At 47.0% G+C, this 17,997-nt stretch overlaps 1 protein-coding gene across 1 annotated transcript in view; it reads left to right on the forward strand.

Annotated features, from left to right (window-relative positions):
- The window catches only part of LOC147726184 (BOS complex subunit NCLN-like), a 212,513-nt gene that overhangs the window by 159,191 nt on the left and 35,325 nt on the right, over positions 1-17,997 (forward strand). Inside the window, exons 14-15 of the mRNA XM_086960282.1 lie at positions 3,868-3,921; positions 7,704-7,782. Of these exons, the coding sequence (XP_086816408.1) occupies positions 3,868-3,921; positions 7,704-7,782 (133 nt within the window). The remainder of the gene's footprint in view (positions 1-3,867; positions 3,922-7,703; positions 7,783-17,997) is intronic.

Consider the following 17,997-nt stretch of genomic DNA (forward strand, 5'->3'; position numbering starts at 1 on the left):
CAGTCTGTCCCTGGCCCAGTGCATCATGGGAACAGGGCAGACTAAACTCCCAAGCCAATTCTTCACCAGAAAGGAGACAAGCTACCGGGGACCGGTTTCTGGCATTTCAGCCATCTTCGGCCCGGCTTGCTTGAATCCTGATGGAGCAGTGAGAAAGGGACTCATGTCTGAGTATACCCTGCCACACCTATAGTGGCCAAAATCGATTCACAAAAGGGGGTGGTGATGAACAGAGTGTCTGAATTGAGCAGACCACTCTTACCCAGTCCAAAGATCAGGGCTTGATCCATCACCGTTATTTATCTCACTGCCCCATCCCAGCTCAGAACCTGGCTATATGCAAATCAGTCTGTCCCTGGCCCAGTGCATCATGAGAACAGGGCAGACTAAACTACCAAGCCAATTCTTCACCAGAAACGAGACAAGCTACCGGGGACCGGTTTCTGGCATTTCAGCCGTCTTCGGCCCGGCTTGCTTGAATCCTGATGGAGCAGTGAGAAAGGGACTCATGTCTGAGTATACCCTGCCACACCTATAGTGGCCAAAATCGATTCACAAAAGGGGGTGGTGATGAACAGAGTGTCTGAATTGAGCAGACCACTCTTATCCAGTCCAAAGATCAGGGCTTGATCCATCGCCGTTATTTATCTCACTGCCCCATCCCAGCTCAGAACCTGGCTATATGCAAATCAGTCTGTCCCTGGCCCAGTGCATCATGGGAACAGGGCAGACTAAACTACCAAGCCAATTCTTCACCAGAAAGGAGACAAGCTACCGGGGACCGGTTTCTGGCATTTCAGCCGTCTTCGGCCCGGCTTGCTTGAATCCTGATGGAGCAGTGAGAAAGGGACTCATGTCTGAGTATACCCTGCCACACCTATAGTGGCCAAAATCGATTCACAAAAGGGGGTGGTGATGAACAGAGTGTCTGAATTGAGCAGACCACTCTTACCCAGTCCAAAGATCAGGGCTTGATCCATCACCGTTATTTATCTCACTGCCCCATCCCAGCTCAGAACCTGGCTATATGCAAATCAGTCTGTCCCTGGCCCAGTGCATCATGGGAACAGGGCAGACTAAACTACCAAGCCAATTCTTCACCAGAAAGGAGACAAGCTACCGGGGACCGGTTTCTGGCATTTCAGCCGTCTTCGGCCCGGCTTGCTTGAATCCTGATGGAGCAGTGAGAAAGGGACTCATGTCTGAGTATACCCTGCCACACCTATAGTGGCCAAAATCGATTCAAAAAAGGGGGTGGTGATGAACAGAGTGTCTGAATTGAGCAGACCACTCTTACCCAGTCCAAAGATCAGGGCTTGATCCATCACCGTTATTTATCTCATGCATCATGGGATCATGGTAACATGACATGATACAGGCGCATAGCCATCTGTAAGAATCTAGCCAGTCTCTGGGAAGGCCAATCAGTATTGCTATGGTGGTGCCTTCAGGTGATGGCGGTTAGCTTTGCAGCTGCTTTTATTATTGCATTGACATTGGCAAAGCCAATAGTACCTGCCGGCTATCCCTAAAGTGTAGTTTCTATTCTTTTAAGCTGGCCGATACATATCATGTAGACGTATGGTGGTGGCCACCTTGAAAGTATTGAAAATAAACTTTGGCAAGTTTAGAACTTTATTTTTAATACTTCTGAAATTCCTGCCATGTTGCATGACACAACTTGGTGGCCATCATGGAAGCGTGTGCAAAATAATATACTTGGAATACGAAGTAATATATTTGAAGAAATAACAGATTCTTCTTCCTCCATTGTCTTTCATGATAGAGCATCTGCTCCCATGTCAAGTGGCAGGCCAATATTTGATGTGATAATGAAATCAGGCAAATATGAGGGACCATTAAACATGACAAACATTTACATATTTCACAGAAATTAAATATATTAAATTCTTATGCTTAGTCCACACTGTGATCTTATGGTTAGCTAATTTTAAACAATGACACAGGTGGGCAAAGGGCTCTCTCTAACTAACAATTCTCATGGCTACCTTTACCTAAAGATTTATCGCCATAAAATACTCCCCAGGCACCAGGATCTGGAAACATTTCTACATAGCAATACTCCAGTGTGCCACTAGGTTGCACCATATAGTCCCACACAGAATCTACAACACCCGGTGACATGGCAGAGCCATTCATAAGCGCCAGCATATCGAGCTTACATAAGTTCTTTCCTTTTCGCTCCACTCCCAAAATTGATGATTTTTTTATGTCTTCTAAAATGACTTCTCCAATGTGCTAGCTAACCAAGTCCCAACCTAAACAACAGGTTTCAAGGCATTCTATGACTGCAGAAAGCAGATACCGGTAACAGGCCTGCACAAGGTGTGTTTTTGGTCTCTGGATTTAGCCATGATTCTAATCATGCAATAAGTGGCCCTCATGATCCTGAAGAAGTCAAGTCTATGTGTAAGTCCTGCTCCTGATCCAAGTCGTAGGCGAGAGCTCGATTCTGGTCCCAAGGCTTTTCCTGTAACCACTCAACTTTGCATTTGAAGTCTTCCTGTCTTCCGAAGTCCAAACCTAGGTACAAGCATGAGAAAGTGAAGCTCGGATTGACTTTATCCAGCAACTATGACTCCAAGGAGAAGGGACGAGGGTGTCACGATGTCAATCATAACCTTTGAAGTCTCCTGCCATGGAACTGATTCCTCTAGTCCTGATGCATTCCAAATTTCCCAGGCTGTTGTTGACCCCGCAGCAGAGCTGGGCCTTTAAGGAGGCCAGGCTGCAAATTTTCAGAGAGCGATGTCATCTATGTTATCATCAATGATGTCATTTGAGATGTTGTCACTGATGTCATCAATGATGTCACTGAACATGACATGTCATAATTAATGTAATATTTGAGGTCATAAGCAGAGCAAGGTGGGGTGCCGGTTATCGTTAACTCAGTAAACTTCAGTTTGTTTTGTTTTAAATGGTATTCTTTAACTGACATTTTCACCTAATTTTGTTGCTCGCCAGGCAATCAGAACACGGATGCATGGGGTTGATGGGGTAAACAAGCCCTCTGGGCCAATCAGAACACTTTTTTTTAATTCAACTGTCAATATATCTATATATTTTGAGCCTTAATTTCTCTAAAAGTTCTAAATTATTTTCCAAATCGCAAAAAGCTCACTTTCTGGGTTAAGTTCTAGCTTTCTGCTAAATGTGGTATAATTTTGGTCAGCCATTTGCCGAATGCGCTGTCTAAAATGGAAATTTCATAGGGAAAAGGCATTTGGGACCCCCCCTTTTTCTCGCCCCAGCTCGACAGATCACCCTGAAACTTTCTTGGGATACATTTTGTGAAGATTTGTCAAAAGGCACCAAAGTTATTAGTAAAACAAAACAAATGTTATTCTTGTAGAAACCTGCGCTAACTATACATACACAGAGGCCTTCTGTATGTATTTAACTACTTTTCTTTTTAATCTATAAATTGTTAATGCCTATTTACATTCTAAAATATTTACAACTTGATATCAATTATTTACAGAATGTTTTCAATGAAGGTCTATAATCCTTCTTTTAAAACTGTATTGCCAAATTGCAAATACATATTTATAAGCTAAATATTGGTTTTCGTAGCATAGAATTTGATTGATTTTGTATGAGAGCTTATGGGAAAATAATTGTTATTTTAGAAGATCTTTCTGTGAAGTAATTTTTGTTCAGTATGTTTAAAAGACATTCACTCACAGTAATTTCTGCATCCACAAGTTTTGATCACATTGAAATTGTGATGTTTCTTTCCATTGGTGGTGTAGGTCTCGCATGATGCCCAGCATAGGTGTATTACTAGAGAGAACTTCAGATTTTCTACTTATCTTAACTGTGTCTAAACTTTATGTTTTCCAGGGAGCCAGAGTTTGTTTTCTATGACCAGCTGAAGCAAACAATGACATCACACAGGTAAAAATACCCTCCATTCACCGAGAGTCACACCGGGGAATGTTTTTTAATTCTACGAGTTTACCATTCGGTTACACTGAAATATAATATATCCTGATGAACATTTGAGAATTGATCCTTTTAAAATACCATTACTAGCTTCTCCGACGTTATCTCGACGTGACACAATTGCTTTGAGTCTGCGTTACTGGTCCAGTCTTGGGGTACATTAAGCCACTGCTCCATGTCATGATAAAGAAGCGACTTGATTGGATGTATACAGGCTTGGAGGTCTGTTCTTGTGTAATCATTGGCACCGTTTTTTCAAATTGTGAAATGGTTATAATTTCAGCACCCTACAATCTGCCTGTCCCTACAGCTGAAACTGCTAGCCTGGAAGTGACACTCTCTCTGCTACTACTATGCTGCAGTCTCTTATTACGCTTCTTTTGCATTTTATTTTACTCTATTCCGGTTTCATATTCGATATTCTCTTTCTTCTAGTTGTTGTTCAATAGCTGTCCATATCCTTTCAAGTTGATTTTATGTTCCTTGCTTGTGGATGTGTGTGGTGCGTAGGCTTATATTATACAGGTGCGACCGGCACGGATCAGAGATAGGGGGTTAAGGGCGGGAGGAGGGAAGGACGCATGAGGGAAGGAAGAGGATGCAGGAGGGGAGAGGACTCGGGGGAAGCAGATATGGACAAAAACAAATAAAAAAATAAAATCATACCTTTTCCCTGCTTCCTCACCCGTCTCTCCTCCGTAGTCCTATCTCCGTCGCACCAGGAAGCACATCCAGGCTCCCAGTCAGCCAATCACAACACTGCCTTAGGAGCATTGTGATTGGTCTGAGCGCCGTTTTCCAGCTCTCAGGCACCGATTGGAGGACTAGGCATGTTCTCCACAGAGGCTGTAATGCAGCCAGCATGGAGAACGTGCAAAGTACGCAAGACTGTTTTGGGCGGGCCGAGAGGACCATCCAAGCAGTCATTGGACGTCACAGGGTGCTACCTCTCCGCGACTGCCCTAAAGCTGTGGGCGGAAGTAGGAAAAAATAAAATGATGATAATTGGGGCTATTATAATTTTATTATCTCTTTCTTTCAGTGCAAATTAGCAGTGGGGCGATGCTGGAGCCACCACTGATTACATAGTCAAATATCTTATTCAGCTCTGTGAGTTACTACAAAAAAATTGATAACAAATCCAACTTTCTTTAGAGCCTTGGCCAACAGTTCTGCTCTTCAAACCTCTAGCTTACAGTATACAATCTCCATTGTGTCGTTGCACCTTCACAATGTTGTTAGTGTCAAAAAATTAGCCCAGCTGCTGATCCTTTAAAGGCAGTTGCTCTTCTGCACCACTGAGATTGGAAATCGTCTTATGTGTTGACGTATCAATAACCAATGCCAATGGTATCATGATCCGCACTGTACGGCTGAAAAGCACTTGGTAGTGACGCTTGTGTGGGTCGTCCTACCTGCAGCCTCTGCGCTCCAAGTACTGCTCAGCAAGACTGTAAACACCTTGCACCCATTTTGGAAGACCCTGCCTCAGTTGTGTTTATTATGGTTAAGGATCAAGTCAGATTTAACAATGCAGCTGCCCAGGTTGTCCATAATGTAAACCTATAATGCCAGCATCCTCCACATGTAAAGGATGCTGGCATTATCATGTAGACATATTTAGCCTTTATAGTTTTTACTGATATCTACAAGTTCACCTTTCACTATATTCAAAACCATTGGCTTTTAACTTATTACTTTGCACATACTTGTTACCTGCTCAGAATTCAGTGTGGAAATCCGCCACCCGCCGACAGTTTTGGACCAACCTCAGCAACCCAGTGAGCATTAGGATAAACGGGTAAAACTGAAAAATGTTTATGGTTGCAATAGATAGTGACTGCTTTGACCCTTTTATTGAAACTCTTAAGGATAGAGAGACAAGAAATGTTTGAGCATCTTCATTGCCTTCACAGGGAGTAGATGCTAGAGAGTATGACTGCCTTACAGAGGTGCTGGACAGACCTAATATTTATACCTATCCTCAACATGTTAATGAACCCGCTGAATCGTCTATGGCTGCACTTAGGATTTATGCAGCTAATTACAATTGTGGTCACATTGTTGTTTTAAATATTAGACATCAGGTCATTATATATCGTTCAAATAAAAAATGCAAGTCAGCCTTTGAGACACTTCAACCCTACCCTGACCGGTTTAAAAGGATCAACACTGCCAATATTGTAGACAGTTGCAGAACTCTAATCATAGTCTCTTTCTTTGGAAATGCCAGTTTTTGCACATATTATCTGATGAGTAAAACCTAATTCAGTCCACCAGCACAGTGTGTTACCAAGTAACATGGACCAACAAAACTTTTTACTAGGTTTATGTGAGTTTAATTCAAGGTTTGTTAACAATTTCCTGTCATTTCTGCTCCTATGTGGTTATTATTAAAAACTTTTTTCGTGGGCCCATTTCGAGTTTTTAGAGTGACGCATTTGTTGGAAGGCGACCATTAATGCTGCTCTGCTTAGTCTGTTTTCACTCTCTATCAAGAGTATATTTACTACAGATAGTTGTTCAGATGATGTTGAGGTTGTTCAAAGTCTGCTTACAGCTGGTAAAGAAGTAACTGCAGCATTCTCGTCAAAGTCAGTGACTGAGTGAGGTTTTTGCAGATTTCTTGAGTGTAGAACAATGTAAAATTTCTCTTTGTGGAGAAGGGTGGTTCAATGGTTAGAGCGGCAGACCCTGATGCAGAGGTCTAGCCCGGGACCAGGGTTCAATTCCCCGCCTCGGCGGGTCTTGGGCTCAAAATTCCAGGGATCTGATCATTCTCGCCTCAGTGCCTATTCCAATCATGGAGCCCCACTCTGCAACTCTGGGCAATAGCTTGCTTAATCTCCACAATGGCCCCCACAACGTTAAGGATGCCTGGCCTCCACCTTGGGGGTGCCCAGGAGTGGACGCCTCACAGGGAAAGCCAGGATGGGTTCCACAGCGGTATTCGTACAAGCGCCTTGAGACCCTTGCGGGTGAGTAGTGCGCTATACAAGTATCAATTTACAATTTTTTGGGGCAATACATTTGACATCAAGCAGATCACAAGTATTATTGTCTTCAATTGATAGTAATGATACTGGGAAAGGCTCTAAATGTCTGTTTAAAATTTTGTCTGATTTGAGTAGAACATTGATGTACCTTTTATGCCTTGATCATTAAACATAAGAGCAGACTCCCTCTCTAAGTACACAGGTGAATCAATTCAACATATTATTTAGAAGTATATGTTGTCACCTCTATCGAAGATGCTGGTTTTCGAATTTCCGGCTTACTCCAAAAGCCCTTCTTCTTTGTTTATTGTTGGATGCGAATGCATTTGAGTCTTCACAGTGCACATATTGACCTCTGTGGGAAAGATGCCATGACACTGCATAGTGTATGGAATGTGACAGCTTGCCTTCTGCTTAAATTAAAAAAGTCCCAGCTGACAAAAATATGGCTGAATATTAAGTCATCCAAACTCATGTGCACAATATCCAATTGTCAAAATGAATGTTTCTTGGTTGAAAATGTTTCCATTTCAGAGGAAGCCCTGCTGATATAAGGGCAAAAATGGAATATAGTTCCCCTCACTATCAGACTACAAGACCATCTCCAAATTTGAATACTAAAAACATATTTTCATCTATATTTTCATTGTATTTCTCGTGAGAGCCATCATGCCATCACCGGACGGTGTATTTCAGAAAAAATCAATATGACATATCTTGACAATTTTCTATTTTCAGAGTAAAACCTGCTGTCTTTGACCTGCTCGTGGCCATTGTTATTGCAGCTTATCTGGGAGTTGTGCACCAAGTTATACAGGTAAGAAATGTAAGCTGAATGGATGCAGATATAATTCTATTTGGTGCTATAATTAGGTGCCTTGTTATGAAGGCTGTAGCATTCACTGAGTTGTGCTATATGATTGTAACTGTAATTGTATTTATATAGTGCTTACTACTGCAGACGAGGCGTTGAAGCGCTTTTCAGCAAGTAGCATGCTACTCCGGACCCTAAAGTGGATTCGTTGTGGATTAGTATAGGGAATAAAAGTTGTTATTTGGAACGGTGGACATGTGAATCAGTTAGTTGGACTGATTATGATAAAGGAGGGATAGAGGAGGCAAGAGTCTAAAAAGTGTTATTTGGGAGATCATACTAGTAAAATGAGGTTTGGGATCAATCAAAGGAGGGATAGAGGGGGGAAGAGTTTAGAAAGGGTTATTTGGTAGATCATACAAATAAAATGAGGTGTGGCATGAGTCAGAGGGTGGAGGTAGAGGATATATTGAAAGAGGAAGCAGGATGAGACATAGTGAATTTGAGAGAGTTGATGATTTTTTTACAGTAGGAGTAGAGTAATAAATATATAGATACATAACCACATAAAAAGGTATACATATATATAGAAAATAAAAGAGAGTTAAAACATTGTATTATATAAATTCCAATATGTACCCGCATGGATATATTCCTAGTGTTGCTGTACATAAAGCTAATTTATTTATTTTTATAACTTTTGGGGGGTAATTTTATGTTTAAAAAAACTTTTGGGGGCGTGGCCAAGATGGCGGCGTGAGAGGACGCTTCTCCTCGCGGGTCCCCGATCCGACTAGGCCCAATCCATGAAATATAGCTTCTTCTCCCCCCGCTGGTGTTTAACAGCGCCGGGACAGGTAGAGGAGCTCGGAGCGAAGACTTTGGCGAGGGAACTGGCCTTGGAGTGGTCCCGGAACAGCCTACCGGGTGGCATCGGAGGCCGGGACCAGGAGACAAAGGAGACGGAGGCCGCCATCCGGGAAACAGAAGAAGGTGACACGGCCAGCTGCACACCGCGCTAACCCTCGGCCCGGTGTAGAACGGAAGAGAGAGAAGGACTCCGCAGCGCCTGGACTGCCCGGAGGGCGGCTTGCGGCCCGGCGAGTGGACCCGCGTTGGAAGGGTCGCTGCAGGGCGGTAATTGAGGCCGCGGCTGGGGCCTAGCGGACCAGATGCTCGCTGGGGGTGACCCGACGCCGACGGAGGCGAAGCCCGGAGTTCCGCCCCTGGTTCTAGGTGCTGACCTCCCTCCGGAGCTCCCCCCAGGCTGAAAGACGAAAGAAGATACAGAGGGGGGTCCCGTGTGACCTGGAAGGCTCAGGAAGTGCGGACTGGCCCACACTAATCGGCCGGCGACTACTGCGCCGGGGGCACCAGAGCACGGCGGTGACGGAGTAGCCACAGAGGGAAACGCCCCGAGAAGCCTCCATCTGCCTGTATGCCCGGGAGTGTCGGACCGCAGTCAGTGCCTAACAAGGCCCAGCAGAGACAACGGGCGGAACAGCAGCACCAGGGATCGCAGCTGCGGCGCACCAGCAAGGCCTCCTCGGAACGAAGCGAGCCCGCCTATCCAAGAGTCTTACAACAAGGCGGTGTCGGCCGCACTGGGAAACCAGCGGGCCCCAGCAGTGGAGACGAGCAGAGCAGCAGAACTTGAGGTCGCGGCTGCGGCCTCTCAGCAGAGGGCCCCGACGGAGGGTCTTCGGAGCAGACCAGTGATACCTGGCGGGGGTTTCTCAGTGGATCCCGGAAGACGTCTGGAGAGCCTAAAGTAGTGGAACAGGTGGAGCAGGGGATCTGGCCCGCACCCATACCACGATGGCGAACAACAGAGGTAGCAAGAAAGGTGATCGCACTCTCCCGGGAAATGTTCAGCAGGACGCAGTAAAGAGGAGACAGGGGACAACCGTCACCGAGCTCCGCTGGAGGTTCGCAGAACTCGTGCGGAGGGGAGCCGCCGGTCACTAGGTCCTTCCTGGAATCCCTCTTCAGCACCCTCAGAGACGATTTTCAAACATTGAAGCAGGAAGTAGCAGGAGAAGTGGGAGAAGTGTGCAGAGAAGTAGACAGCCTGGGTGAGCAGGTGGCCACTGTGGAGAGCACAAACCACCGGCTGGACGATGAAATCGTACAGCTGCAACAGGAGGTGTTGTGCCTACGAGACCAACACTTGGATCTCCAAACTCACAACGAGGACCTTGAAAACAGGTCTCGACGAAATAATATTCGGATCCGGGGAATTCCATCTAAAGAAGAGGGCACGGATGTGGCCGGTTACTTACGAGACCTATTCAGGGAGATCTTGGGAGAAACAGCGGAGTTTCCCATCCGGATTGACAGGGCGCACAGAGTGGGACCGCCGAGACGTGCGTCGGCACCACCACCGGACATTTTGGCCTTTCTCCCAGACTTCCCATTGAAGGAGCACATTTTGGCTGAGGCGCGAAAACAACAATCCTTCACCTTTCGCGGTCATTCTGTTGCTCTGTATCAGGACTTATCCGCTATCACCCTTCAGAAACGTAAAGCATTTAAGATAGCGACCGATTTTTTGAGAGAGCACGAAACGCCATATGCCTGGGGCCACCCCTTCCGCCTTATTTTTAAGTGGAATGGCACGATGCACCAACTACGATCGCTGCAGGAGACATGCGAGGTTCTGGGGATCACCGCGGAAGAGGAAGATACAGCTACGCCAAGCCAGAGACGAGGCCCTAAAGACGGCAGGCAGAGAGTGTCGAGGAGACGGGCCCCTGCTACACCCCTGAGACCAGACTCACCCACCATTAGAGCCAGCATGGCAAACGCAGTTTCCAAAGTGGCCAGAGACACGGCTTCCAATGGTGATGTCGCGTTGACAGCATAGAAACACTCCGGGGGGAGAACATCACAGCCTTACTGATATTGCAGGTTTGGGGCTCCGGGAGGTGGGGGGCCGTGGGGAGGAGTATGTGGCCGGACGTCCACTCAGGTAATTCACCACAGACTTGTCCACTTGGGACATGACTGGGACTAAAGGTTGTTTGAGTTTCAGGGGGGTGCGAGAAGGGAAGAAGGGAGGGGTTTGGAAGAAACTGGTTGTGTGTGTGAAGGGGTTGTTGAGGGAAGGGTGGGGGAGGGGGGAGGGAGGACAGGGAAGGGAAGCTCAGGGGCAGTTCATGGGGAGTTGGGGGAGGAAGAGTGGGGATCGTCCAGTGCTTTTGATGCATCTACTCTGGCCTGACAGAGATCCTGCACACTACATTTTTCAGTGCCGCCTCACCGGGGCTATGACTCAGTGCTTGCGCTACATTTTTCCCTACACCGATGGCAGCCCTTAAGGTCATCACCCTTAATGTGAAGGGGTTGAATAACCCAGTCAAGAGGAGGGCGGTTCTGTCCCTGCTAGAAAACACACAGGCAGATATCTGTTTCTTGCAAGAGACCTACTTACTGGCCCGTGATTGCCATAGGATGCGATCTCACAAATTCCCAACACAGTTTTTCTCCTCCAATACTACCAAGACAGCCGGGGTAGCAATCCTAGTGTCCCGAACATTTAAAGGGTAGGTTTTACATAAATTTGCAGAACAAAAATGGAGACTCCTATTGTATAGAGTTAAGCCAGGAGGTCTGGTGTTTACCATTGGGTCGATATACAGCCCCAACGAACATCAAGAGCGATTTTTCATCTCGGCCTTACTAGATATTACAGCCACCTCAGATAGGCACATTATGATAGGGGGTGACCTGAACATGGTCTTCGACTCGTATTTAGACAGATCAACACAGACGGGAGAGATTTCACAGGTGGGCAAATCCCAATTGGAGGACCTGGATCTCCACGACCTCTGGTGCTGCCTCCATCCCACCGACAGAGACTACTCCTATTACTCGCATGCACATAAGACCTATGCGAGATTGGACCATCTCTTGGTCACAGGGCCAGTCTGTGACCTAGCCATAGCCTCCGAAATGGGGGTTCTCTCCTTATTGGACCACGCGCCTGTCACAGGCACATTTCGCTTACCGCCGGTGTCCCCCTCGCGCGGAGTTTGGCACCTCAGGGATACTCTATTGCATAAAAAAACAGTAGTGAAGCACATCACGGACTCGGTCCGCGATTATCAGACCCACAATGGTAATACCAACACTTCCTTAGCGACGCAGTGGGCAGCATTGAAGGCGGTGCTCAGAGGGGAATTTATAGCAATATCGTCAGCAGAAAACAGGGAGCGGCAACACGAATGAGACGAACTCACGCACAAGGTACGTGAGCTGGAACAGGTACACCAGCGTACGGGAGCCCCTAGAATCTGGAGGCAGCTCAAGGCAGCGGGGAAACTCCTGTCGGCCTTGGATACGGATAGGGTGGAGTATGCAGCGTTACGTTTGAAACACGGGTATTACATGGGGGGAGACAGATGCGGCCGGCTTCTGGCGAACAAACTCCGAGTAGCGCATCAACGGCAGTTGGTGAAGGAGCTCTCGGTCTCTGACGGAGTGACAGTCACGGAGGTCAGCCAGATAGCGGAGGGTTTCCGTCAGTACTATGCAGAACTATACACCGGTGAACCCCCGTTGGCACATACGGAGGCAGATTATCTGGACTCGGTCGCCCTCCCTTCCTTCACTCCGGAACAAGCGGAGTACCTGGAAAGGGACATTCAGGTTGAGGAAGTGATTACTGCCATCTCTAAACTTAAACATGGAAAGGCTCCAGGCCCCGACGGCTATACGTCACTCTTCTATAAAACGTTCTGCTCCACGTTGGCACCTATCCTCACCCGGCTCTTCAACTCATTCTCCGCTCCTGGAGCTATCCCACCCGATCTACTCCAGGCAACCGTGTCGGTCATCCCCAAACCAGGGAAGGACCGGACTCACTGCAGCTCATACAGACCGATCTCTCTCCTGAACATTGATCTCAAGCTGTACACTGGGATCATTGCGGCTCGGTTGGCACTTCACCTGCCGGGACTGGTGGACCCGGACCAGGCAGGATTTGTACCCGGGAGGCAGACGGTAGACAATACCAAAAGAGTGGTTCACATCCTAGAGAAGGCCTCCCGGATTTCCGGAGAGCGAATGCTGTTAGCCGTAGACGCGGAGAAAGTGTTCGACCGGGTACATTGGCCTTATTTAGAGCGGGTCCTGGCGAAGGTGGGAATAGGGGAGAAATTCTGCACCCTAGTCTTCAATTGCTACCGGTTTCCATCTGCAGTGGTACGGGTGAATGGCTGCAGCTCCCAGAGGTTTGCGATAGAGAGGGGCACCAGGTAGGGGTGCCCACTATCCCCGCTGCTTTTCGCACTAGATATGGAGCCCCTTGTCCAACGGATAGCCAGAACCCGAATGCGAAGGGAGTGAGGATGGGGAGGTATACCCACACAATTAGCCTCTACGCGGATGACATTATACTGACACTAGCCGAACCAGGGAGGGCACTCCCAACATGTATCGCAGAGCTAGAGGCTTTCTCAACGGTAGCGGGATTCAAAATGAACATGGGGGAGTCGGCGGCCCTCGATGTGTCATTGTCCGCTGCCACGCGAACCGAACTCCAGAACATCTTCCCCGTGCACTGGTCACGGGACCTGGTGCCTTATTTGGGCATCTTATTGGCACCTACCCTGCCCGCTATGGTAACCGCCAATTATGCAGCTTTGGGGAAGAAAATTAAGGAGGAACTGGGACGCTGGAACAGAGGCACGCTATCTTGGCTCGGCAGGATAGCCGCGGTTAAGATGACGATCCTACCACAGGTTCTGTATTTGTTCCGGGCTCTGCCTCTCCAACCCCCCAAAGGGTGGATCCAACAGACTCAAGCGGACCATGCACGTTTCATCTGGCAGGGCCGCAAACCTAGGCTGAAGAGGGCTTTATCCACGCTAGCCCTGAAGCAGGGGGTCTGGGTATACCGGATTTACGTAAGTATTTCCAGGCGGCACAACTGCAATATCTTGTGGAGTGGAGCCGATGGGAGTCGGATAAACACTGGCTGTTCCAAGATCAGGCAGTAGCGGGCTGGCCTCTACAAGAGGTGCCCTTTTTGCGCAGGGTGCACCGTCCTCCCAATCTGTATGCGTCTTTCATCACGCGAGTCCCGATGAAGATATGGGATGCCACTAATATCATGCATGGTCTCACCAGGTTACCCTCGCCGTTCACGCCATTGGTTGAGAACACGGATTTCAACCCTGGGATGGAGCAGGGGGCCTTCAATCGATGGCTGTCTGCGGGGTGCAGGACGCTGTTCCATATATATACTCCAGATGGCGTTATCTCATTTCAGGATATCAGGCGAGAGTATCAACTTCCTGAAACGGAGAGAATGCGTTACTTACAAGTGCACCACTGGGCGCTGCAGCCGCAGGTGCGTGAATCAGCGGATAGGAGGCTTCTACCCTATGAGAAGTGGCTTGTGACATGCACCTCAGATGCGAAATTAATCTCTGACCTCTACACATTTTTGCAGCCTCCTTCCTCTCATCTTTATAACCCGGGCAGGGAACGTTGGGAACGAGAATTAGGGAGGACACTGAGTCACACAGAATGGGACCAGATTTCATACCGAGCACGCCACTCCGCATACCACACAGGGCTTACTGAAACGTTCTCTAAGGTAACCACTTACTGGTACTACACACCAGAAAGATTGCATAAAATGAATCGCAACATTGAGGACACATGCTGACGGGCTTATGGACAGATAGGCACACTTACGCATGTGCTGTGGGATTGCCCTCTGCTGTGCCCCTACTGGAAAGAGGTCTTAGACGAGATTGACACACACTTTGACATCGAGCTGCGACGCTTCCCTGCGTATGTACTGTTGGGCTTACCCAACTGGTTGATGTACCCCCTAAAATCCCGTAAAGGCAGGCAGATTGCAATAGCACTGGACTCAGCGGTTCAAAACATCCTTATACACTGGCGCACCACCACACTCCCTTCCATTACGGGCTGGCTGCATAGATTATGGCATGTTCTGGGCATGGAGAAGTTGTCGCTCACAGTGGCGGGAGAGGTGGAGCAATTTAACGACTTGTGGCAACCGTTTCAGTCGCTACTGGTTACGGAATTTAAAGAACTCACATGTCCACGATACCTCCGACTTTTGAGATTAACATCACCTGCTGATTCAGCTGATCGATGAGTCTTAGATTAGAACTGGCTGAAAGGAGAAGGCGGCGTGGGAGTGGTGATGCGGGAGGGCGAACTTAGCACTGGACGGGGAGGGGATGAGAGGGGACTGAAGGGGTGGAAGTGGGGGGGAGTTGACAACGGGGGTTGTTTATTTTAATGTTATTGTCGCTGTATACGCACCAAGCATTGAGCCCGGATGGGCATTTAGTTCGATGAGACTTTACGCGCCCCTACATGGTTGTGTCATAGCACTTATTCCTCGCGACAACTGTTTTCTAATTTTGTAAATGTCAATAAAATGCTTTAAACCTAAAAAACTTTTTTTATTTGTTTATTTATATTTTCTTTATTGTTTTATATTTTTCTTCAATATTTCAATAGTGAAGCACTTATAAATTCAATTGTTATGATCAAATGTACACATTGTGATAGATAAAATAAAATAAAACAGGACTCATAAGCATATAATCAAATTAATTGTGTGTAAACTATTCAGTTATTCAGTGACCTACATACATTTGAAGCATAAAACTCTCTCTCTCTCTCTCTCTCTCTCTCTCTCTCTCTCCGTGTATATATTTATATATATGCAAAAACAATCTGCTTCATGAAAAGAAGATAAGGGGACACGGTGGGCTGAGAATTCACCATTTATTAAATTTGGCATTATGCGTTTCGGAGGTTTTGCCTCATCAGATGCCTCGGGTACAGGAAGTCCATAGTTTCTCTTTTGTAGGTTGGCCCATCCCCCTAAAGTAGTGTTGGCCACTCCTCTATCGTATCAGAGACACTTGCGCTGCTCAGTGTTTGATTTCCAGAGACTACAGCAACCAGCATGCAGTTTGTTCGTTTATACAGAGGGCCTCCGTCAGCCCTATTTTTCAATAACTTCTAGTAAGGGACTGAGTGACAATGGGATAAAGGTTGAACCCCTGTATTGTGCTGGGCTAACAACCACTGTCCCATTCCTCACTTCCAGCCGCTTGGTCCCCGTGTCTGCAGCCCGTCTGGAGACGCCAGTTTACCGTAACCACGTCTGTCCATATTTGATGGATTGCCATTCGACAACAAATGCGCCGCTTCCCTGGGAATCAGCGGCGGTCCATGTAAGTGCCACAGTACCATGGAGCCCTGAAGGAAGGGTCCCCTTTGCGCAGCGGTGGCTCCACGCTAATATATATATATATATATATATGGCGCTCCTTGTCCCACTATGTAGTCGGGGCACTCGCGGGCGGGTGCAGTTTGCGGTAATGGGTACCCGCAAAGTATTCAGCTCAGCTTCAGATTTATAATCTCCAAAGAACTGCACTCGTGGAAACCAAAGGGTTGCAGTGCTCACACCAGTTTAATCACACTCGTAAACAGACAGACGCGTTTCAGCGGTATGCCTTCCTCAGTGTCAGTTACACTGCGAGGACCTGCCGGGGATATAGCGTCCATGCCAACAACGACATGGTAGATGGACTACATCGTTCTCACGGGCGCGCCATCTTGGAACATGCAATTACAGTTCACAATAGGGTGTATTTTGCCCAGGGGAAACAAAGTAAATCAAGCCGTGGATCGGCATAGAACCCCGTGTATCCACATCCGGGGTGATGTGGGGTACTTAGAATAAGAACCCTCTGAGTAATTCCCCAGTCCATCTTGCCATGAATTGGCAGGTGCTCCAGTGATTCATATGTACAGTGTCCTTAACCCACCAATAAACTTATTAAACTATAATGAGCAAATAATGCATCTGTAAGTTACATTGCTATTAATGTTCATATTGCTGTACATCAGTTCATGAAGAAATTTCAGGAAAACCTCATATTGCTTATTTCCCTAGGTGAACTGCCAGTTCTTCCCCATGGTTCAGCCCGCCTGGACTTTTGGTCATGAGGTCGATTATATACCTTGATTCCAGGCGTCTCAGAGTTTTTTGCCTGTCTCCTTCCCTTGGGTTTTCAGCTACAAAATCTATGCCAAAGTACCGCAGTTTGGTCCTGTCCCTTTGGTGAACCAAGTCAAAATGTCTTGCGACTGGATATGCCGGATCTGCCTTGTCTATTGCCCTTTGGTGCTCGAGTACCCTGATTTTCAATTGGTGGATCGTACTTCCAATATATCTCAATCCGCATGGGCAGATAAGGCAATAGACCGCATAATTAGTGCTACAGGTCAGAAATTTCTTGATGGATTTCGTGATGTTTGCTCCCGGGATGTCATAGTTTCGCACTCTCTTGCATCCCGCACAGGCCTTGCATTTTCCGCAAGGAAAAAATCCACCCATCTCTGCAATTTTACCTGTTCTTGGGGTCACATTCTTGAAGTGGCTTCTCACAAGGGAGTCTCTTAATGATCTTGCTTTGCGGTATGTAATCAAGGGTTTTGTTGGAATTTCATCCTTCAGGATCGGGTCTGTCTCTAGAATGTGCCAGTTTTTTTGCATAATTCTTCTCAGTCCCAAGACTGGAAAGAGAAACACAACCATCACAGGAGGACACCATGATTAACAGAGCTCTCGCAAATGAAATTGATCAGGAGAGAGAGGAAAGCAACATGAAGCCAAGGTCCACGTTCTGCCCGATAATGCCCTGGGATGCGATAGACGCTTTTTCAGAGACAGTTTTAAAAGATCTAATAACCCTAAGGGGTAAACGGGAGACGTCGACCAGGAGAGATAACATTACCCCACAAGAAAGGGAGGCTTTGCATACCCTGGAGAAAGAGGAGAACATAATAATCAAGCCCTCGGATAAGGGGGGAAATGTTGTGCTTTTAAAACGTGAATATTACCAAAAGGAGGCACTACGACAACTATCAGATGTGCAATACTATCGCCAAACAGACGACAAACACTATAAAGAGGGCATTAGGAGGTATGATGATCTGGTTAATAAGTGGTACAAAAAATCGATGCTGGGAAGTGACGAAAACCTGTATCTAAGAAGTAACAATCCCACGATCCCAACCTTCTATCATTTACCGAAGCTTCATAAAAACGCAAAGGAGCCCCCGGGAAGGCCAATAGTATCATCCATAAATGGACTAACTGAAAATATGTCAAAATTCATTGACAACTATCTATTCCCCTTGGTAACT

The sequence above is a fragment of the Lissotriton vulgaris genome, chromosome 3_1, assembly GCF_964263255.1.
Source record: "Lissotriton vulgaris chromosome 3_1, aLisVul1.2, whole genome shotgun sequence".
Classification (NCBI taxonomy): domain Eukaryota; kingdom Metazoa; phylum Chordata; class Amphibia; order Caudata; family Salamandridae; genus Lissotriton; species Lissotriton vulgaris.